This window comes from Egretta garzetta, unplaced genomic scaffold, assembly GCF_000687185.1.
Source record: "Egretta garzetta isolate BGI_Z169 unplaced genomic scaffold, ASM68718v1 scaffold215, whole genome shotgun sequence".
Classification (NCBI taxonomy): Eukaryota; Metazoa; Chordata; class Aves; order Pelecaniformes; family Ardeidae; genus Egretta; species Egretta garzetta.
The window spans coordinates 99770-123578 of NW_009259719.1; the positions used below are offsets into that span (position 1 = coordinate 99770).

At 47.2% G+C, this 23809-nt stretch overlaps 1 protein-coding gene across 1 annotated transcript in view; it reads left to right on the forward strand.

Moving 5' to 3' along the window:
- The window catches only part of GRIP2 (glutamate receptor interacting protein 2), a 119255-nt gene that overhangs the window by 88145 nt on the left and 7301 nt on the right, over positions 1 to 23809 (forward strand). Inside the window, exons 15-21 of the mRNA XM_009639289.2 lie at positions 7725 to 7791; positions 8595 to 8740; positions 9029 to 9173; positions 13705 to 13844; positions 16245 to 16421; positions 19482 to 19635; positions 22566 to 22686. Coding sequence (XP_009637584.2) covers positions 7725 to 7791; positions 8595 to 8740; positions 9029 to 9173; positions 13705 to 13844; positions 16245 to 16421; positions 19482 to 19635; positions 22566 to 22686 — 950 coding nt within the window. The remainder of the gene's footprint in view (positions 1 to 7724; positions 7792 to 8594; positions 8741 to 9028; positions 9174 to 13704; positions 13845 to 16244; positions 16422 to 19481; positions 19636 to 22565; positions 22687 to 23809) is intronic.

The window sequence follows — 23809 nt, forward strand, 5'->3', positions numbered from 1 at the left end:
TCCTCTCCCTCTCCTCTCCCTCTCCTCTCCCCTCTCTTGATTACTTATCTTTGTTTCTCTTCTGAAGCATATTTTTCATTTAAAGACCTTTTGGCCTCTGTGGAGGGGATGCTGTAAGGGAATGATGTAGGCAGATCCATCCCAAATTCCCGGCCATTTGGGGTCTTGTTATGCCTTGAAGCAGTGAAATTTTCCTCTATGGAAAATGTGAACAGGTCTCATGTCACTCATCCCTCTTTCACTGCTGGGTAAACTGAGTCGAACCATCTCAGGTTTGCCATGCCTAGAGGCTGCTGCCACCTCTCAGCTGAAACACAGAAACCTGTGAGACTGCAGTCACGGGAGCTTGCGTCTGAACCCTCGGGAAGGTGGACCCAGCTGTGTCTGGGGAATGGAGTCACTAGGGACACTTTAAAACTAGGTTTCATTAAAATAGATAAGCTGTTTATGATTACCTCTTGGCATTTACAGCATTAGTCAGTGAGTTAATTGGAAGTGTTCTAGTCTAAGTGAGGTGACTCTCAGGAGCAACTTGAACATCGACAGGGTGATGGCTTTGCACCCTGTGTTATTTCTTCTCCCTCTTCCCAGCTTCCCCTATTTGTGCTATAAGGATAGTCCTAAGAAATAACAGCAAAGTATTTAACATTTGGCTTTGAAGACATCTAAGTGCTTTCCGAAAGCAGCAGGGTCCCCGTAAAGGCGTTCCGCTGATGGGGGAGCGGGGCACCGTGCAGCTGCCCAGCGAGCGCTGGGCTCCCAGCCTGCTGCCCCTGCCCGCTGCGTGGGCACTGCCCTCCCAGGCAGCGACCCAGGGCGATGGCTCGGGGAGCCAAAAAATCCTGGCTTGAGCATGGCCAGGGTTTCACCTCATTCAAGCTTCAAAGCTTAGTCTGTATCTGGGGCTGGAGAGCAAAATGAACTTGGGAGTTGCTGGCAAGAATATTAGTTTTTATTTGTGGACTCTCAGTTAAACGGGATCTGCTTCAGATGTGCATTTACACTTCAAACGTATTTTTATGTTGAAAATGTTTTCATTTGAAATTTGTTTAAAAAATTGATTTCACACGCTTTTTTGAAATCTCCACTCAATAAAAAGGAGCTGACCCCTGGGTTTTACATAGTTAGATACCAATTATCCAACTACAAAGCAGTTTTTTAACAATGTAATAGATTTGATCTTTTTGATTGTCGAACATGTTTGCAGGACATTGTTTAAGTAATGCATACACATAAACTTAAGATACATTTCAGTCCTTTGCTGAGTCAAAGCCAAAATTATATTTACAAACAGAGCAAAAGACAGCCATCCAGAAAATGCGGTGGCAAGGATGAAATGCTAGTTGAATCCTAATTCTGTTTTCATACGCTAGTCCGGGTAAGCCTATGTCCACATGACCCTTAGCAAATTAGATCATCATTTTGTCACTCTGCCTCTGACCAGGCGGATAAATATAGCAGTTTCAAACATTAAAATGAAAGCAAGCAGCCTTATGGTAAGTACCTCCTGCAGAGACATGATGTGCATGCAGGAGTGTGATGCAAGCAGCAAGAGAAAAGAGGTAAAAATAACTCTGTTTTGCTCAGTTCCTCACGGTTCTACTGATTTGAATGCTTGTATAGATCTAGAAATAGCTTTTATAGCTTTTCTTCTGACAAGGAAAAGCATGTAACTACTGTTTTAAAGTAGGGGCCTTGGTTTACTGGCCTCCCATATTGGATTCCTGTTCCCTACTCTGTAAAACTGTGGCAGATGAAGTAGTTGACAAGCTGGAGGGGTCAGTAGAAGACCCCCTGCACTGCTGTGGCCACAGAATTGGGTTTCTTCATAAATTTTGTGGTCCAGCTGCGCTGTAGATGAAAGATGTGTTGCTCTTGCTGGGTTTTACCTCTCAGCTTCAGCAGGCTCATCTGTAATTAATTCCTCTGTCTAGGAAGGTTTGCAGATGCCTTCTTACACAGGCAGAAAGTGTTACGACCTCATCAGAGGAGCACTACGGAAATAAAAGCGATCAAGTTCTTGCTGTGCTTCGGCTCTCAGAGCTAATCGGGAGATGGGCTAAGTAAAGGGGGGGAGAGCAGGATTCTTGATGGATGCATTGGAAGAATTCGTGTAATGGAACTGGCTGCAGGAGGAACCATAAATCTGCTGGAAAGCCTCATAAAAGGCCTGAAAACCCAGGAGGTTTTTGTATGAGGAGGGCAGGCACTGCTGGTTCTGGGATGAACATACAGAGAGGGTCTGTGCTTGCTCCTGGTGAGGGCTAGATGTTTGCCAAGGGCACTCATCTTCTCCGAGGTCTCTGGGTTTGCTTAGAAAGAGAAGGCTTGGGCTGGGCGAGCCCCCGGTTGTGGTCTGTGCATTTGGCTGTGTGCACGCAAATGGGTTTCTTCCCCCTGCTCAAACACAGCGTGGCAAAGGGATGCAGCAAATTAAGATGCGCGATGCAAATATTTGCATATAGCATTATTTCCTCTTCCATTCCCCCAAGGATGAATAGGAAATCCAAGGGATGAGTCTTTCTCTGGCTCTGCTTTGTATTTCTGTGGCATCTCAGTGCCCTCAAGCCTCATTTCAGTCTCCTACGTTTGCTAAATGAAAATTAGCAGAGTAAAACACCAAAGCTGCCTCGTGTGTGTTGCTTCCTTGCGCTTCGTCCAGGGGTGAAGGGACAAGAAGCCAGCAAAATCAGTCTCATTTTCTCCGTACCCCAGTGCCCCAGTTTCTGTCCTAGGGAGAAGGCTGCATTTGTTTGTAAAACAGCCGCTCTGCGTGAAGAGCGTGGTGCACGCTCCTTTCTGCTCCGCGAGGTTCAGAGGGCTCTGTGGGCTGCGAAGCTCAGCTCTTTGCAGAGACCTCCGAGGTGCTCTGACTGGTGGGGATGCAAAACTGAGATTTTTGACACAGGGATGTGAATATTTGGCTCTTGTTAGCCTGAACTACTCATCTCCATTAGCAGAGCGCACGCTGTAAGTGCTCTGATCTTGCTGACCGCATTCAGTTCTAATGATACAGTTTTGCTTTTGTAGGTTTTCTGTAAATCTCTTGCAAATTAAAATCTCCAACAGCGAGAAGCTAATAGTCCTGTATTCTTGTATGTCCAATACCTGACCTCTTAAAATAAGATATGGATTTGTTATTAGCCTCTGGAAAATGATAGTTGATTACACAATAGATTGCTTTTTGCGGTGGTTTGCTTTTTGGTTTTTTGTTTGGGTTTTTTTTTTTTGTCTGTCTCAAATATCCTCCCCAAGGGCTAGTTGTGAATTTTTGTTGCAGGGTGCAGGTGTGTTGTTGTTGCTGTTTAAACAGATATTGAAATTACCGTTCATTTTAGCTATGCATTAATGCTTTATATAGCATGTTTATCAAATTACCCTTATATATCTTAACAAATCAATTCCTGTGCCCTTGGTGTGAAGTACTGCAGATAAGGAGTAGGCAGTATATCTGCTTGCAGGCGATAAAACCGGAATTTGGATAGATAGATAACTTCGATTAAGTTGCTTAAGCAGTGTAATCACTGTCCTAGTGAGAAGATGGATCTGAGAGCTAAGCAAATCCAGCTTTGCTGGTGCTGGATTAACCTGGGACCTAGAGCCAGCCTGGCAGAGCGCGTCTGCAGGCGGCCGCCTGCCCGGCAGCCTCCTCTCCTACCCCCTGGCTAACGTCGCAGCTTCGGCTGAGACTTGCAGCTGATTCACGCTGATGCTTTTACTGAAGTGAGAGATTCTGTCCTGATTTTGCTGCCTGGAGGTTTTGAAAGGAAATAGATCTGCGGCGGGGTAAATATCCTGCTGGAGGCGCTGATAGTTTATGCACCTGCTGCTAAGACTAATGAATGATAGAGGAAAAAGTTGGGCACTGGGGATTTGGTTTTCACTGATGCTTTTTGTAATCGATTCAGATTTGCTTTTATTCCTCTTCTCATTCCCTAGCTGTCCCAAGATTATTGGGTTTCTGGTTTTGTTTGGTTTCTCCCCTTTATAAATATTTGCTTTCTTAAATGTGTTCTTATGGCATTATTACAACTTCTTTAATTACCCATTGGCAGAGTGCGGCTTTGGCTGGGACAATAACGAAGGGCATTTATAATGGGTTGAAGCATTGATGCGTGTGAGATATGTGCTTGTGCTCCTCGGAGGGGAATAATTTACCAATACGAGTCATTATGCATTCTATTAAAAACACAAACCGGACATGTGTTTCTGGCCTCGTCATCCATCACAGAGTAAACGCCAAGTGAGCCAGAATCCCAGCAGAGGTGGTGAGAGACTGAAAGCAATTTATAAAAAGTAAATAACAGTATTGATCAATTCACCTTTTTATCACTGTCCTGTCACCACCGCCAAGCAGTGTTTTCATTTTTAATTTCTCCCGCACCCCGTGCTTCTACCTTCACCAGCTGTTGATTTATGGAGCTTTTTCTGGGCCACTGGAGCAGATTTAAACTATCTTTTGTACTGGTAAACCCGCCAAAATTACAAATGTATCTGAAAAAGAGCCTACTTTCACCTGAAGTGGTTTGCCCTGTGAGATGGAGGCCACAAGCAGCGCGCCTGCCAGGAGAGAGCACGGGTTTCTGCACCCCACCTCCTGCTTCCAATCTCTCCATCCATCTTTTCCCTTGACTCCCATTGCTGCTGTCTCCCTTTTACAGATGGCAAAGCAAGACCCAGAGAGGTGAGGCTGGGCATCTGAACTGCGTCTTTCTGCAGCAAACAGAATTACCAAGACAATGTCCTTTCAAGAGGAATAACCACACTGACAGCAGAAATGAAGGGATGAAAAGGCTTTATTCATCTGTTCAAGTGTCTTAACTCCAAAGACCATGGCCTGAATAAAATAATAATGTAGTTTAAGGGGTTTTTTTTAATTGCAGGCAAATTGGTAACAGTTTATCCGAAATCCAGTGATCTACAAATCTAATGACTCTGACCTAGACTGAGCCACCACTTCAGCGATGTTGCAGCTCTCCTGCCTGTAGACAGGGCAGAAGCACGTTGTGACCCTGCGTGAACAGCCCAGGACTGATAAAAACGTGGGTCCCAGGGTGGCTGGGGTGGTCAGGGACAGCCTGGTCCCAGCAGACGGGCAGAGAGCCCAGCTGGGCGCTCTGCTGGGATGCTGGGAAGGGCTTTGGGGTGCCAAAGGCAAGTTAATGGAGTTAGTGACTACTGGTCTTTAAAACTAACAGCAAGTGACCGTTCTGTGCTCTGAGATTTCATTATCTTAACTTTGTATCTGATGCCTCTTGAGGGAGAATGATTATTCATTAAATCTCTCTAACTTACCCTTCAGATTTGTAGGTGCTGACTAATAATGACAGTTTTATAAAGCCTTTCCATTTTATACTAAGTATTACTTAGTATAAATACAGAGGGCTGCTGTTTATTAGTTTGGGTTCTCTGATGGTAGGGACAATTATATGCAGCTGTACATGGCTCTTCCATTTAACTGAAGTCTCAAGAAAATCTTGTTTGGAAAGCACAGCTTCCAAAAAACCCACAGACAAAACCCAGAATGATTTTTCCTTAAAACTTGCTTTGTTTCCTAACGGTCAGAGCACTTGGTTTGTCACCCTTGCTTCTGATATGGGATCCTTGTGCCATGTTCAGTGCTGATGCCAATTGCGGAGCTGCAGAAGGATGAGGTCTCGCTCTCCACTCAGAGACTGACCGTGGGCAGGATCCCCCTGTGTGTCACAGGGCTTGCAAGGCAGACGCTGAGATAAACACTATTTCTTAGAGCTTGAGGCATGTTGTTGTCTGTACTTGCTTTTTTTTTTTTCCTTCTTCTTTCCCCCCCCTCTTTGCTCTTTTGAGTGTTCACGGTCTCCAGACACATCATTCCAGCTGCGGCTGGGTCAGGTTTAGAGGTGGCTATCCCCAACCCACCACCAGGACTGTGGAGATCCTCCCTAACCCCTTTCTGTCATGCTGCCTCTGCTTTGAAACTCATAAACAAACCTTCCAGTGAAAAGTGGTTTTGCTAACTTGGATTGTTTTGACAGAACCAGGCTAGGGAGCGATTAAACATGTAGCGATGCCAGCCCAACCCAGGGCTTGGGGTGTGCTAACAGGGTCTCCCATCACTGCTGGCTCGTTGTGCACCTCTCGGCAGCAAATACATGTCCTATAATGAAAAAGAGAACAGCAATAGTAATAACAGGGCGATATGTTTCCATCCCGCCGTGGTGTGGGGCCTTCTCAAGAAGGGGAGGATTTCTGCACTGAATTTAGCTGCTGCACCCTTCCAGCACTCAGCTCTGCCCAGTGTGTATCGGTCTGTCTGCTGGCTGGTCTGGGCCAGGGACAGGTTGAATATAGGCACGAGCCCTCGGTCAATCTCCACAACCCACCTGCTTTCTCTTCGACCCACGGCCTCAAGCTGAACGTGAGCGTCCAGACCAAAATTGCTTGGCACCACTCTTCAGTAAGAGATGTGGAAAATAATTCTCCCAGGCTCTGTATCATTCAGCAGTCGCATTGCTGTGACTTACAAAATCAGTCACGGTCTGCTTTTCCCTGTCTGACCTAACTTTTGTACTCAGCCCTGCTGCAGCTGAGATTGGCTGTCTCTGCTCTGTTCAGTACAGAAGGTTTAGTTATATCTGGGAGAGGGTATCCTTGAAGGTGACGGGTTAGCACATAATGTTTTTAAATCTCATAAATGAATGTAAACAACAGAAAAAGCCAGAGCAGAGAGATTGGTAGAGGAAGCACTTACTCCTTTGTGTCTGACTCTCTGGGCTGCTCTCTAACTGCTGTTCAGGCAGGTGGGTCTCTGTGTGGTTTATGCCACATGCCTCACAGATATTTTAATCTCTGACCTGTACCTGGTATGTTCAGATGCTGTGAGTTTCTTTCCTCCCACGCAGTTTTTGCTGAGAAGCTCTGTCAGCTTTAAACAAGATAATGCAATTCCCGAAGCAAGGCAGGAGGGAGTGACACGGGGTGAAAAGGATGCTCTTGGCCTGTGTTTGGTGTGCGGATGGCAGGGAGGTCGGGAGGGGTTCGAGTCATAAATCTCACTTGGGTTTCTCAAGCGAGCAGCAGGTCTTGCAGGCAAATTTGAAAATGCAAATGCTCCCAGAGATGCGTACTCATGTCTCTCGTGGGCTGAAAAAGTTATCAGGGTGAGGCAGGAGAGAAGGATTGGAAACCACCCTTTCCAGCTCCAGCGCTGACACCAGCCCTCATTTATCTGGTTGCATGATGAAGTGGCCTGGGGAGCTGAACCAGCTGGAAAACAATGTTTTATCTAATTTTTCCTGGGTTATTTTCCACCTGGAAAATTTCCCAGCCCACTATACTTCAAGAACACAAAAATGCTTATATCAGCCACAGTGCTGAGCTAGGTACTCCCTAGGCAGCAGTGCTCATGTCGAACTACTGCCATAGCCATTGATGCAGTTGCTGTCTCATGTCAGGGATGTGGGGATAGGGCAATCCCACCTCTTGCTGTTGGACAGCACGTGTCCTTCCCTTCTTCAGGAGACTGAAGGTAGTGGCAAGTTCATTCAGGCAAAGGGCAACCAACAAATGTTTGCAGGGGTTCAGTACTTTTTTTCCTGCTGTGGTTTCCAGAGTTCAAGTGTGAAGCCTCATTTTGTCAAAGGAATATAATTTGCCTTTCTTTATAACTCTTTCTCCCCATTAACCATCCCCTCCTGGACAGCAGGCTTAATACTGAGCTTTGTACCCACGTGTCTCTTTTGCAGCTGCAAGCAGAAAGCCTGGGGAGCCTTTGATCATCTCTGACATCAAGAAGGGGAGCGTAGCACATAGGTGAGTGCAGAATTTCCCATCTGCCAAACCCATTGCAAAATGTCCAGCCCAGTAATGTGAGGTAGAAAGAAGCCCAAGCAGTAGCACTGGGGTCTGGATTTTGCCAGCATCCAAGGAGATGTCAACCCTAGAGGTTTGTCTTAGACCACAGAAGGGTTTGCAATGAAAACTGGCTGTACTGAAGCAAGTAGAGTTGAACTAATGGAGAAAGTGGCCAGGGCGCTGATTCAGAGGTCTGTTGACCCTATAGGAGATGGATGTTTAGCATTTAAGAGCATGTGGTAAAGGGCTTCATATATCCCATAAGGTGCTATGGCTCATCAGGTAGTTTGCTCTGTCTCAGCTCCTGCTCAGGAGAACAGAGTGAGTAAATTGTGGGCACTGGTGGAGAACTGTGCAAATAATTCAGCATTTATTGACTTCACCTCTGATCTCAACACCTCACAGCAAGGCTTTCAGAGGAATTTAGTGCTGCCGGAGGGCTCGTTCCTAAGAGTGCTCATACAGGAGTTTCCATGAAAGGTAGAATATCTGTCAGTTAACCATCAGGCATTTTTCAGTGCTGTAGGTTACCCAGGCTGTATATCTAATCTTTCTGCCTTGTTCTGTGTTGATGCATGCTCTGCACAAACTTCCCCTCTTTAAGTTCTAATTGTCCCAGGCTCCGCTGATGGTTGTTTCCCAGAAAAGATCAAGGACAGTAAAAAGTTAATATTGTCATTGCCACTGCAGGACTGAATGTGTTGCAGGATCTGAAAGGCAAATACAAATGTACTTTTAGTTTTCTTTTCCTTTCCACATAGAACTGGCACCTTGGAGCCAGGAGACAAGCTGTTAGCCATTGATAACATCCGACTCGACAATTGCTCAATGGAGGATGCTGTCCAGATTTTAAGGCAGTGTGAAGACCTGGTCAAATTGAAGATTAGGAAGGATGAAGATAACTCTGGTACAGAAATCACGATGCAAACTGGTGCCTGTCCACTGTAATGACATTTCCCAATAGGTAGTGCAAACCAACAAAGATAAGGGCTGCTGCCTCTCCGGTCACCACTTTCCAATTGATTATAGTCTATTTTTGTTATTCTGTCCTTAAATGGAGTCTGGAAGGTTAAAAACCTGTTTGGTATAAGCATGGCTGAAGACCTTAGGCTTTTGCTTCTAAATACTTCAAGTCTTTCCTGTGACCTCTTTCATGTGGCTAATTAAAAAATTCAGCATCCGTTTTCTCTTTCAGATGAGCAGGAGACCACCGGTGCTATTATCTACACAGTGGAACTGAAGCGATATGGTGGCCCCCTGGGAATAACCATCTCTGGGACGGAGGAACCTTTTGACCCTATCGTCATTTCAGGCTTGACTAAACGAGGGTTGGCAGAAAGGTGAGGTTGGGTAGCAAAGAGGTTGAACTGATGTGGGAAGGGATCTTGAAGTTTGCAGAGATTCCTCTGCTGTCATAAACTCTTCTTAGGTGTTTTAGTCTGCTAAGAAGGGAAAGTGCTATGATGGTGCCAAGCGCTGTGAAGCAGGGACAGCCCTGCCAGTCTGGCTCTGCAGACCCACGTGCAGGATGTGTGGGGTGGTTGGGACTGTGCTGTCAGGGCAATGAGAGAGGCTCAAAGAGGGCACTTGTGGAAAAGTCAGATCCAGTGTGTCGGTTGAATGCAGCAGCCAGGAGAACGTTTTTATCTGCCCCTCTCCCACAGAGGTGCTTCCTGCTCTGTGATTTCCCACACCACATCTTGCATGGGGATGATGCCCAGCCTGCCCACAGAGCTACCACAGACTCCTGTCCAGGTCTGACCTATGGCTAAACTATGGCTTATGGCTGCAGCAGCGGTGTGTCCTGCTTGAAACCATAGATCTCGGGGGCCTTCTGGCCCATCCTTGCTGGTCACTCAGTCTGCTAGGTATGGAGCTATCTCAGTGCAGGAGTGGTGTGCCTCAAGCAGCAGACATTTATGCTGCATAAATGTAGGTGCAGATTTACCTTCAGCAACTAGGGAGGTTGACTCTGTGTGTGCCTGTGTCTGAATATATGTGCATGCGTGGGATTTAAAGGATCAGGACATTGCTGAGAATATAAGGTGGAGCTGAGTCATACACTGTATCTTAATCAGTCTGTCTATGTGGTAGCTGTGACTTGTAAATAGATCATTTCAGCAACCTTGACTCACACTTCTTGTAGGGTCCCTTTATCCTGTGCTGCCTGACAGGCCGAAGAGCAGCAAAACCCCCTGAACAAATAGGTGTAAAGTGCTAGACCTTGGGGTCATTTCACTGCAGATCTGGCCTTTTGGTTCCTTCTGTATCAAGGCCACGCTCCCTCTTAGCTGGACTGTAAAACAGCTTAGTGCCTCTTTCTGCATTGGGTTCCTTGAGCTCTCGGCACGCATGCTGCTGCGCTTTTCCATTGCTTTCCTTTGATACAGAAAGCAGAACGTCAGCGTCTCCCGAGAAGTAAGGAAGAGGGATGGACTTAGTCATCAGTGGTTCTTCTCTTTGGGGATTTTGTATTACTGCCTGCCACTGTAGGATTCAGTCTTTTTCCCTCGAAAATAATAGCCACAGAATCTCCAAGGCTTTTTTGCATAGCAGTTCTGCACTGTACCTGCAGCCCAGCGTGAGAGAGGTTAAGGACAGAAAGCCCAAACGCTGTCAGGTGTCAGAAGATGGTCTCATACCCTTGTTGCTCTCAGTTCGCTTTGCAATGCCGTGGCTGTTCCTGCTTCGAGCTCGGACATGCATCAGCGACTGCTCCACGGAGAAACGTAGCGCAGGCAAGTGCTGCGGTACTATTGAATTTTGATCAGGGGCTGGCAGGCAGCAAGGAATGAAAAGCTTTTTGAGAAGAGCGATGGAGCTGTTCAGCGTGTTCACTGTAGCAGGCTAACAGATAAAGGTGCCTGTGCAGAGGTGCGGCGTGGGGATGGAGCCGTGCAAGGATTTCTCTGGGTAACCTTGGCTCCCTGTGGGGAGGGTGAGGAGCGCTGTGATGAAGGCTGCCTGCAGGAAAGGTGCATGTTTTTCTACTGAGATGGTGCATATTTTTCTCCTGGGAGTAACAGAAGGGAGTGGCTTGACCTTGTCAAGGGAAGAGGGGTGGTCCTAGTGTTATCCTCAATGGTGTCTTTCCTGCTGTCACTACCCTTCCCTGTGCCACAGGCTCCCTTAGCCAGGCTCTGAAGGGTGGAACAGGTTTCTGAAGGACAGGGATTTAAACCCAAAGCTGTGCCTGGCTTTTGCTGGAGCACAGGACATGTTTCAGCAGCTCTGGCGCAGGGTGGACAAGATCCTGGCATCTGATAATGGGGACGCGCTGGCTGCTCTTGTAGAGGCACGGGTGAAGGTCTGCGTTGCAGCTCGGGCTGCTCGCTCGGTAACGGGGAAGGCAGCGTGTCCTCTAGGATCTGTCACGTGTCTGTCACAGCGGGTGACAGGCTATTTAAGCTGAAAAGGCTCCAGATTCAGGTGACTTGGGTTTTATCTTGACCTTGAACATGTTTCTCCTTGTACGTGTCTGATCCTATAGAAACCTACAGAGGTAGCTCAGGCTGTTGGGTTGGTGTTGAGCAGTGGCTCTCTCCTGTGTTGGTCTCTGTTTCCCCTCCTGCAGCACCTGTGGGTGACTTTAGCCTGGGCCACAGGACTTGTTTTCCTCCTTCTTGGGGAAGGCAGTGTGCCTGAACATACTGTTCAATTCTGGTCGAGGTGTAATGGCTCTCCAAGAGCAATTTTGTGCTGTTGCTGGCATTTTAAAGTGCCTGACCAGCCTTCTCTAGTGCTGCCTAGTCAAGTAGATGGGGGTGCCTGCAAAAGGGTTTTGTCCAGGAGTGCTCAGCACCAACCCAATTTGGCAGGGGGAGAAGGGATGGTGGCCCTGCCCACATACCAAGTAAATCCCTACCGTGTGCACACAGCCACTTCTTCTCCAGCACTTGCTGGGAAGTGCCTGCAGCCCCTTTTATACCTTGCAACTCCCCTGTTGCTCTGTTCTGCTCTTGCATGTGGCCTGTGAGCAAAAAGGGACATGGACCATGCAGGTCCTTGGGTTGGTTTGTGTTTGAGGTGAATTAAGGACTGTTGGTCCTTACGATGGAGATGGAGATGGTCCTTATGATGTTGAATGATGGAGAAGGCACAAGGGTCATTAGCTAGAAACAGCTTTCTCTGTTGCTCCTGCTCAGCTTCTGTCTGCTTGTCCTCACAGGGGTGCCTGGAGATGGACAGATGAGAGGACTGGACTTTGATTTACTTTCCCCCCTTGAAGAAAACCACCTGACTGAATGTGACCTTCCTCTTTAATTGTTTTTGTATTTTTCCCTGCTGAGGGAATTTCACAGTTCCTGCAGAGCAGTCGTGCTGTTCAGAGGCAGGCAGTTGGGCTGGTGTCTTGGACAGGAGGTGCATCCCCATGTTGGGTTCAGTCCTAACAGCAGGAGGCCCTCAAATGCTGAGCCACTGCAGCAAGCAAAGGATCGTCCTTAAAGTGCCAGCAGTTAAGCTTGATTTTTTTTTTTTTACCACGTAGATGAAGCTTTTAAGACAAATACTCTAGTTCCAGTTTGATCTGTAAGTTATTTGAATGCAGAAGTTTTCACTGAGGGCTTTCAGGCTGACTTGGACGGGACAAGACGGACATCTAGTGGCTGGCTGGGACCGTTGTGGCACTGTCCAAGTATCTCAACAGCTTCAGCAATAGATCGAACAGTCCTGCCTGCTGTTTGGCTGCATTTCCCAATTTGATTTACTTATAGTAGATATTTCGCAGCAGCATGCCTACAAAAGTTTCGTATTTTGGGGAAAGACAAGTAGCTGTTTTGCCAGTGACAGTATATCAAATCCCAGTTCTGCAGTAGCAGCAGTCCAGTTTGGAGACGTAACCTGAGAGAGGCACGTTGGCGTGGACAAAAAGACTTTGTGGTCCAGATTTGCATCTCCTCCTGACTCAGTCACACAGGCTCGCGATAGCTAAACCTCTTGGCGCTGCTGGAGGAGGAGAGGATTGCTGCTCTTGCTTGCTGGTGTCAGGGAGCTGGAGCCTGAGTGTGGTCAGCTCCTTCCAGCCAGCACCACGCGTGAGATCCTGCCTGGGCTGCCAGCTCTGGCGATGGACACGTCCTCTCCTGCCCACTCTTCCCAGAGCTGCGGCAAACGCCGGGTGAGCCCCTGTCTGTGGGCAGGCACAGAGGGGAAGGATGGAGAAGGGGGAGAATTACCATGACTTGTGAGTTTGCTCATGGCTGTTGCTGAGGCCTGAGGATTTATTTAGCCAAGAGCAGAAGCCAGTGCTGGAATGTGGCTGTGCAATAGAACACAGTAACCTCTTATAGCGCAGAGGTCTCGATGGAGAAAGTCACAGTGGCGTAGCGGTGTAGGGGTGAGCTTTAAACATACCATGAACTGATCTGCAACTGGTTCAGCTTGGGCTTGCACACACGATCTGTGTGTATTGGGACATTTGGTTTTGTTTTTTTTAATGGGTTTCTAGATTCATCTTGTCGTTTCTTTCCATCAGCGTGCACATACCCTTCAGTTCCATGTGTGACGACCAGTGGACATCACACACTGGGAATGCTTGTGCTTTTAGCACGTAGACTCCTTTGTTTTGAAGAGTTTTAGCTGTAAGCTGGTCTGCAGTCCCAGTTCCTGACGGGCCTGGGATCTGAGGAGTCCATATGTTCCTGTGCGTATATGTATGTATATACGCAGGTGGAAAATGAGGGGGAACCCAGATTCCTGGTAATGGTGAAGAAGAGGAAATCATGGGTATAGAGTGTACCAAAGGGAAACCAAGACATATCTGAAAGTGCTGAGAGTTAATATGCTATTACTTCAAACGACAACTTAATGGCCTGTCTCGCAGAGGCAAATTGCTTCTCTGAAGTTTCTAACAGTGCTTTTTCTCTCCAGAACCGGAGCCATCCACATCGGTGACCGGATATTAGCAATTAATAACGTGAGCCTCAAGGGCAAACCGCTGAGCGAAGCCATTCACCTGCTGCAGATGGCAGGAGAGACGGTCACTCTGAAGATCAAGAAGCAGACGGAGAGTGAGTTGGGGAGCCTGGTTTGGGGCGGGGGGGGCAAAGGCACACCCCAGCGGGAACCCTGGGTGATAGAGTAGGTAGTGATGTGGGTTTTCCTTCAGGTGTTGTGGAAGGTGAGGGGAGGCAGCGTGGTCAGGGGCATGGCTGGGGACAGAGGGAAAAGATGAGCGTTTTTTTGACTTCTGACTCACAGATTTACAAAAAGGCAACCCACGAGCTCTCTGTGGTACTGGGAAGAGATTAGACACCTGGTTTATTGGCAATAATATATTTTTTTTCAGATTGACACCTTGTGCTATTGGTGCCATTCCCTGTCTGTGTGGGTATTTCACACAATGAAGCAGAAGATGCTTTTAATAGTAGAAGAGGTGGAGAGTTTTGGGTTTTTTTTTAAAAATAAACCCCAAAAATGAGCAAGGGGACTCTGAGCTGGTAGAATCCATGGGGGAAGAAAAAACCCAAACACCTTTAATTCAACTTTTTGAAAGCGATTGGCAATAAATCTTTTATACCTCTTTTTCTGACTCAGGGTCCTAAGATCATCTTTCAAAGCGTCTGCCTTCACTCTAGAAATCCCCTTCTCATTTCCTTGCCAAGCTCCCTATGACTTTGAAGCTGCTGTTCTTGACCCGGTATCAAAAGCAGGAGCATACTTAGGACAGGCAGGCCACTTTTTTGGGGCACGGGTGGGGGGGATCAGGGAAACCAGGGAACACGCAAACTTTTCTCCTCTGCTTCTGCGAAGTCACAGCCAAACAGAGGCTTTTTCATCAAGTTCAGCAAGTAGTGGGTGCGTTCTGGCTGCATTTCTGTCTCTCCCCACACCTGGTATTTTCTATCTTTTTTGTGCCATACTTCTGCAGTCTCTAGATACAGGTGGACCTACCCCACCAGTGGCCCACGATGCTGCAAAAATTGGAAGAAATCAAGTGATAAAGCTCTTCCAAGCAGGCCTGGTCCATGGGATGTCTGTCCTGCATCTGAAAAAGTAGCATCACTCTTAAACACAGCACTTCTGTAGACCTCAAAGCAGTTTGCAAATGTGTGGCAATGCACCTATTTTACAAATGGAGGAAGCCCAGGCAGGGGGTGGTGACTTAGTAAATAGAGGTAGAACTGGGGAACTGATTCCTCCTCAAGAAACCCCAGTCTTATTCCCTGCAGCCAAGTGTCTTGATCCTTGGTCTGAAATACCCTTTTTTTCCCCTGTTGACACTTAGCATTGTCACAGAGACCTGCTGAAATAATTGACATGCAAGTGCCAGTTGGAGACTTGTTAATCATTCTGAGAATGAAGGTGTAATTGAAATTTCAAGGTAATCTTGAGTTAATCATGGTGAACAATCTTCTGAATGCTTGGAAAATGGGGACTTTCAGGACACTGGCCTTTGTTTGGTAAAATAATCTGTCCTCATTGACAAATGCAGACTTTTGGAGAGCTTTTCATCTCAGCCTCTGTGAGTCGGAGATCCAGGGTGTGGATGGCTAACAGGATATCTAATCAACGAGGACTTTAAAATATTCAGTACAAAGAAATGCTTGTGCTGAGAAACCATTCCTTGCTTAGCTTTTCCCTGAAAGGGAGTTTGATATAATGATAATAAGGGCCTATTATTACTAAAATAATGAAAGGGAAGGTCTGAGCTTCATCATCCACATTCAGCTTTCCATTTTCCAATCACTAATCAAGGGAAATTCAGCCTCAAAATACCAGGGCCAGGAATTCCACTGTTGTTGTGAGATGGCATGGGAGACTCTCAAAGAGCTGGTGATTAGCCCTAAATTGATATGAGGTTGTACAGTCTTGGAAGGTGGCTATAATTCCATCTGTGGTAGTTTGGGACCAGGTTGCGTTGTTGTTGGAATCTCATTGAAACATCTGCAAACACAAAGTTTGCAGCCATCACCCTGACCAGGTGCTGCTCTGGGACTGTTTGGGTCCCGTCCCCAAAGGCAGGACATGTCAGAAGCAATTTGGCTGGAAGCACTGCTGATCAGAGTAAAAAGGAGGCTCTCTGAGACCAGAGAAGCTATGGGCTATTGCTTGCAAAGGCCAACACTACCCTGGGCAGGGCTGTTCAGAGGAAGCTTCCAAAGGCACAAGAAGATGTGCTTGTGAATTGAGATTAGGTCCCAACTGTCTCATGTTTGGGAATCCTCAAATCCCCGTGGTTACTCTTTATATTCCATGTGCTGAAAACTCAGGCATTTTTTTTTCTTTGATAAGAGTGTACAGCATGAAATCCTTTCAACTGTATTGCACAGGCCTTTCTCAGCTACTTTTGAAGAGCTAAAGAGGTTCTTCGAAAGACTTACAGTACCTGGGCTTGCTCCCACATCAGTATAAGCCCTTCTCTGAGGGTTGCTCTTCATGTCTGCTAAAGAGGCATGTTCTGCTTTCAGAATCCTATCCCAAGAAGTCAGGGAGTATAAACGAAGTGAGCGACCCAGAAGATGAACTGACAGACTCCCAGAAAACTAGCAAGCTGTCTGAGATCTACTCTACCACAATTCCTAGTGTGGACAGTGCTATGGAGTCCTGGGATGGCTCCGGCATTGATGCTGGGTATGGAAGCCAAGGTAAGCAAGGGTTGTCTTTTCTTAGGGGTCTCTGGGCCAAGGTGAAGATAGGCAGAGCCTCTGACCCTGTTTGGAGACTGAACGTGAGCCGAAGCCTGTGGTCTGACCACATTTGCATGGCTTCTCGCTTCCAGCAAGGAACAAAATGTATTTTAAAATACATTCATGTGGTGCTACGAGTTGATGTATCTGTTTTATGTTTTTATTGGCATGTTTCTTCTGGCTTATATGGCATCATACCGTTCACAGCATTTTCAAAACCATTACAGCACTTTATAAGAAGTATTCACTGGCCATATGTCTTACAGAGTATTTGGTCCATAGCTCTCTTTTAATTCTCCAGAGAGGCCATGCAGGACATATTAATCCTTTTCAGGATGTTTTAAAATCCACAAGAATGTATTGTGACTAGAAGCACTCACTTAACAAAATAATTAAGGTAATACTACAAGAAAGTATCTCTAACTCTCCAGTGAGCGATCAGATGAACACACGTCTTCAAGGCCAAATTTATTCAGCTGTGGCTTCTGGCAGACATGTAATTGGGATGGAGGACGCTCTAGTCATGGGAACAGAATTTTAGTTGGAGGAAAGCACTGGAAAATATTTATTCCAGTTCAGATTTATGACCTAAGCTAGTATTAGCCCATGTTGAAAGAAAAAAAAACCCAAATCTGAATCACCTCTGCAAAAAGGAAATTTGTGAAAAGGCTGCTGTCCAGAACAGAATGTGAAAACGGGGTGGGGGGGATGCTGCAGGAGCACTGTTGCAAAGCACCGCCAATGTGCTGTGAGCAAGGTGCGTGCCTGTGACTTAGAGAAGTTCAAAGGACAGCACTGTGCGGGTGTCTCTTCCACCATGCCTGTGTCTTCCGTCAGCCTCCGTTGGTCTGAAGTCTTAATCTGGGAGTGAAGTTGGGACTGGAGGCTTCATTAAGGAGGATTCCCCTGGCCTTCATAATGCTGCAATCCTTCTCCACCTAATTGAATGTTAACACAAGTTGGACACTGGATTTAGCAAAGCGATTGCTTTTACCGGTAATTTGAGAATGAGTAATTGAGCACAGAGTCCCGGGGAGCAGTGCTGATGCCAAGTTGCCCAACATCCATAGACTGCCCCTTTGCTTCAGGGACTCTCTCCTCATCCCTGGTAATTGCATTTGGCTGCATGGTGCTGTGCTGGTGCTGGCTGGGAAGAGGGATGATGGAGGGCAGGGAGAAGGACATGCAGGGTTGCCCATGGGGTGGGCAGGGAAGGCAGGATGCAGGGAGACCTGGGGCACACAGAGCCTGGAGATTGGGGTTTACAGCCCAAATGGAGAACCATAGATTGAGCTCTGCAGCCTTGTGGGTTTTAGGTTAACCCACAGCATTAGGAAACAGCTGAAGGAAGGGTTTGGGTGAGGGAGCTGTGCTGGGCTTGGTGGAAACATGCCACCAGGTGGCTCTGAATCCCAGGGATCCAGCCCCTCTCACTGGAAGGAGGAGATGAAACCGGTGGCACCCAGTGACAGCTCTGCACGCATAGCCCTGGTCCCCAGCCCAAATGTGCTGCAGAGACCTGCAGCCAGGGACCTTGTCCTGCCCTGGCAGGCAGTGAGTGCTCCTGATGGTCGTAAGATGTTGGCAAGCACTCTTCTGGGGCTCTCTCCGGAGCAGTCTAACCTTTAAAAACACACAGAGGAAACACTCAGCTAAGTGAAATAACAGGCCTTGGCATTTTCAAAGAAAGTGCTGGCATCGTTTTTGGGTATTTCCAGCGCTCTTAGCTGTTTGGGAGGTCAAGTCCGCCTTAATTATGTGTTTCTCCATTGCCTCTTCCTGTTCACTTGGCACAGCGTGTGATGGAAGTGTGCAATGTTTCTTGGAAAGGCTGTGAGGGTTTCTCTGAAATGTTGAATGGGCAGCACGAGGTGGGCAGGGGACTTGGGAGATTTTCTGCTGCAGATGGCACTGGCACTGCTGAGGAATGCTCTGCTTTGGAAGGGTTTTGTCCAGGCAGCTCCTCGTGAGGCCTGGGGATCTTGTGACTCAGTAGTGTTGGATTTGCATCTCCGGAGTAAGACACCACAGTACAGGGGAGTCCTTGGGGGCAGACGTACCGAAACTTGCCTGATTTCATCCTAGCAGTCCATACTGATCTCCTATCAGATGTGATACAGATGAGCCTCCCCTTCTCCCAAGCCAGCAGAGTTTTTCCTCCTGTTCCTTGCCTTTCACACACGTGTCCCTGATGCAGTTTTCTGTACCTGCACCAGCTGATCTCGAAGGCATGAAAGGGCTCTGTCGCCTGCAGGAACTGGCTGGCAGCTCTAGAGCTCAGGGCTGGCTTTTCCTTGTTTACCACTGCCGAGCACACAGGTGTTGGTGACCACCACCAGGTCCCCTCAGCACCATCATGCTTGTTGAAGGGAGGCTGTTGCATCAGGCTGCTCCGGATGCAGTTTCGTTGCTGCTGTCCTTATATAGCCTATTCATTTTTTTTTATGCTACCTGTTAAGTCCCAAAGACAGTTGAGAATCTAAATGGAGATTTTTTTTTTCCTAATAGAAATCAGGCTTCCAAATCCTTCAAAATGAATGGGGTTGGGCACGCTAAGGGAGGCTTGGCAGCATCTTCTCTTTACACTTTGAAGGACTCACTGTATTTAAACAGCACAATTTTCTATTTCCAGCAGCACAGTTACTCTTGGGTACAGTGTGGAAAGAGGAGCCATTAACTAAGGTTGGAGCTGGCTGGGGGTAGGATCTGCATCTGTGGGTATGTGTAGCCCTGGGCTGTGGATCCTGGACTCACACCACAAAGCTACTTAGGAGGGGGAGGAAGGGAGAAATGGGGCACCTTATGACAAGATCCTGAGAAGCTGTTTTGGTTAAAGCAAGAAGAGATGAGAAGAACAACTCCTTTTGGACAACTGAAATGGAAGAAGTATGCAATCCAGATGGCCTCAGGTTTGGGACTTGGGGAAGGAGGCTCTCCTGGCTCAGCATCACTTAACTCCATTCAAGTTTTCTGACCAGGTATTACCCTCGTTCTCTCCACCCCACTTGCCTTCCCTAGGTACATACATACCTCAGGCTGCGGGCATAGCCCTCCATCCACATGAATGGAGACACAGCAGGCAAAAGAGCAGCACCCCTCCAGGGGACCCCAGGAAAAACTACCCCTACATGGATGGAAGCTTCAGTGAAGATGACTGGGACAAGCCCAGCAGGTATGGAGGGGTGGGAGGAGGCAGGGAGGCACATCTGCAAATGTGGGTGTCACTGCACAGGGACAAGGGAGCATGGGAATGTGATGGAGTGGCCAGCGATGTCCTCAGAGGGGTGCTGGGGTGGTGATCTGCGCTGTCAAGCCAACCTCCACATTGCCAGGTTACCCTGGGTATAGGTCTATGGCACCTCTGCCGTGGCCAGGTGACATTTGTGTCTGTAGTTAGGGCGGTCTCAGCTGCATGGACCACAGGTTCTTACCATGCCTCATAATCCTGCCATATAAATGCTACAGTATTTTCATAGTTTAGGTGTTATAAATAGGCATGGCCAGGGCTGTCCCCTCTTGTGTTGGCGAGACACTTTCGAGTGAGGATGTAGGTTCACAAGAGCTTGATGCCATGAAGCCAAAAAGGCCAACCAAAGCTCTTGCAGGACCAGTATGAGGTTGCATGTCCAAATGAAAATCTCCCAAAGCTGGGCATCTCTCTCCATCACACTTTGGCCCTTCCAGCACCACAGTCGAAGCCATCCCAAGTGAGCATGGTTGAGTTAATCCCCTGGCTCGGCCGGTGTGGGAGAAATCCTGCAACACCTTCCAAGCTCATGGAGGAGCGTGCAGCTGCCCTTCGATTTGGGTATAAATCCTGCTAGATCTGCCCTGGCCAGAGGCTGCCCCTTGCTGAGCCATACGTGGTGGAAAAGCCCCATTGCTTTGTAACTAACCCTCCCCTCGACATCCTCCAGAGTCCCCATAGTTGTGTGTGTCGTGTTGTTCCTGTTGGTTCTTTTTTTTTTTTTTTTCCTTTCTTAATTTTTTCCTTAACTTTTGTTTGTCCAAACAAAACCCTTAGAACATCTCATGGCCATTTCCACCTATTTAAAGATGATCAAACTGGCAGGAAGGCTGGCAACGGTGGAGACTTTGTTCTTGTTTTGCCTCTCAGTGAGAGCCGGCTCACAGAGGTCGTTGATCCCTCGTGGCCCTCCCAGCGAGGCTGCCAACAGCTGAAGTTAGCAAATCTGAGTGCTCGAAGCCCTGTGTGTCCCTAATGAGGGCTCTGAGCCCTGATGTCAAAGTGCAAGTGAAATGGTTCATGCCGATGAGCCGTCTTTATTAGGGAGAAAAACAAAATGTCTCTAACCCTGGCTGCCTTTAGCCTGGAAAAACCTGCTGACCCAGTGGTGTGAGAGCCTGGACTGATTCAACTGCGTCCTGGATGTGTTTGTTATATTGCTGATCTGAGAGGCAAGAAACTGGTAACTGGAAGGGACGTTTGTCTCTTTGGGAACCTGGGAGCAGAGGAAGGAAATGAGTAAGGGGAAAGAATCAAAAATTCCTTTTGGGGGGAAATTTTGGTTTGTTTTTATAAAGTCTTGCTGGGTGTTTTTTTGACCTTTCTGCCTGGTGTAAAGGGTAGTGTCCTTTAAAAAAGGTAGGCGATAAATTTAAAATACAATAAGCCATGTCAGATACTGCTCTCTCCAGGCAGGCCACGATCCCGCAAGGAGCAAAAGCGCATGTGTGAGTTTATGCCTGCTACAGACTCCCGTTTAAACCAGTGGTTGAAAAGCAAAGTGTGTGCTGAAGAGTTTGCAGTTAATAGAGAGCTGGAAAAAGCTCTATTAATAGCCCAAGGGGTCATGATGTATTTAATGGAGGCCAAGATCTCTTTGACTTGTACTCAAGTAAAACGTTTTGACTTTGCTAAGTGGCTCTGGTGGATGAGCGTCCCTTCCCATCTGCGACGCTGATGACCATTAAGCCATGAGAGATGCTGCCAGATGTTGCAGAGGTGGAGCCTCGTCCATGCAGCTCCTAATGGGATGCGTAGAAGATGCATTAGAGCTGCTCTAATGTCACTGTCCCCTTGGGGTCTCTCCCCATGACACACTAATGGGTTTATCATGACCTTGATTTCCTTGCTTTCCTTCAAGAGGCTCCTGTTAAACTGAGCACTGACAATCTGAGTTTTGCACAGAGCCTGGTGTCCATAAGCAGCTTCTGGCATCACCTACTTCTCTGGCTGGTTCAGAGGGCTTCAGCATGTTTAATTGCTATTTGCTTTAGAAGTCTGAGAATCGAACCTGACTTGTGGTCAGAGATAAGAGATGCTGAAACTGCCAAGGTAGGAAATTGCAGAATCCCTGGCAAGGTGCACTCAGTGTTCACGTTAATGTGCGTTTGTACCAGCATGAGAGAGGTTCTCTCTGTCCTTCTTCTCTGTTGGACATAGAACTGGTGGCCACCTTTACACAGCTGTAAGCACCATGACTGTTTAGCAAAAAAAGAGACCTCCTGAAAGTAACAGCTCAGTTCCCTGGCCATTCCAAAGCAAATGAAACTTGGTTTGTATGGGTTATACGTGACACTGTCGATATTGCTGGCTGTAGTGTGCGTTTGCTTGTCCGGCCCAGGGAAATCATTTTTATATACATCTTTGCATTATTTACTCTCATAGAGACCTAATGTATTTATCATTTTCTCACCATGTCTGTTACCCTCTGTGTTTTTCTCTCTCTTCTCAGGTGTTCTGTGTCTCAGATCTGAGCTCTATCCCATCAGCCTTTGTACTAACAGTCTCTGAGGCTCCTGGTTTACCCATAACGCATCCTTTTTTCTTTCACTTCTCTATTTCACCAAAACGTCTTCCTAAACCTACAATCTTCCTACAGGCACTTTTTAATTTACCCTTTGAACTTTGACATTACTACACCAACTTAATTCTTCCTTTGAAGGACACTTGCCCTGTTAGTAAATGCATGGAGGTCTCGTATTCGGACTCTTGTCTGAAAAGTTCATATTGTTTGCTTTTGTATATGAAGACTCTTCAAGTCTCTGCTTTTACTGGTGAGACACTTGCTGTAGCCTCGCGGCTTTCATCCTGCTGCAGAAGAGTGCTGACAATGTTTGGTTCCTACGTTACAACAGATACCCCAACCGCCAAAATGGCCTTGAGACCACTCAAGAGGATAGTTTTTGGCGTGTTTTTGGAGAAGCTTTGGAGGATTTGGAAACATGCGGCCAGTCTGAACTTTTGAGGGAGATTGAGGTAAATCACTTTTCGCATTTGCTGCTGATCTGACTGTTTTGCTCTTGCTGTAAATGTTAGATCTGTTAATTGCCCATAGCATCCTTGTGCTGCCAGTGGTGTGACGAAGGATTCGAGTTTAATCCATGTCAGTGTTTGTGCTAATGGATGACTATGGCTCATTAGACAGTTGCTTGTGTGCACTTTTTCCCTGAGCCAATGACTCAGCCACCAGAAACTCCATGCTCTTTTTTGCAAACTGTTGCTGGCCAACAATCTTCACAAGACTGTTGGCAAACCTTCGCTATCAAACAGTAAACCCTCTGCTTGGAAAGATACTGTCTGTCTGAAGCACTTAAAGGCCAAGCAAAAGGAGGCCCCCCCCCAAACCCCATTGGGACTGAAGCCTTGGCATACTTCAGATATGGACAGGCCCAACATACGTCTTGCATTCAGCTGTCACTCTGCCGGAAACAGTTTCAGTGAAATAGGTAATTGGAAGCTTTTCAGCCAGCCTTCCCCATGGAAAAATCTGAGAAAGTAATTGCTTCCTGCAGAAATAAAGGTGTTTCCTCTCTTCACAAACCACTTTCTCTTTTCTTTATCCAAAATGCTTTGGAGGTCATGTTATTGTGTCCGGTTATAGGATGGGGAGCCTGGACTTCTAAGCTGTGGGATGCAAATAAAGGCCTCCCCTGAGACTGCCGAGCAGCGGGAAGCAAACCTGCCCGGCGGGATGGGACCCATGCTGCTCCCATCCCCAGCTCAGCTCCCGCAGCCCAAAAGGAGGAGTGGGACCCCACAAACTCCTCCCTCCCCCTGCCTTCAGGGTGCAGAAGACCGGGGAGAGCTCGCTGGGTCATGCCCTCCATCACCCCCAGTGGGACTGGTTTTATGCACAATCGCATATTGCTTAGGCTTCCGAGAGACAAGGCAATTGCTGAGTAATTGCAGGTGGAAAAGGAAAGTCCTGTTTTGGTTTATATGTGAAAATATTGGTGACAAGGGACTTAACTAATTGTTCTTTCCTGCTTGATCCTTAGCAACTGTAAGTGGGAGAGGAAATCTCAATTAATTTTATTGTGCTGAAGCACGAAATGGTGTATTTATTATCTTAACTGCTTAAGAAAATGCTGACTTAAAA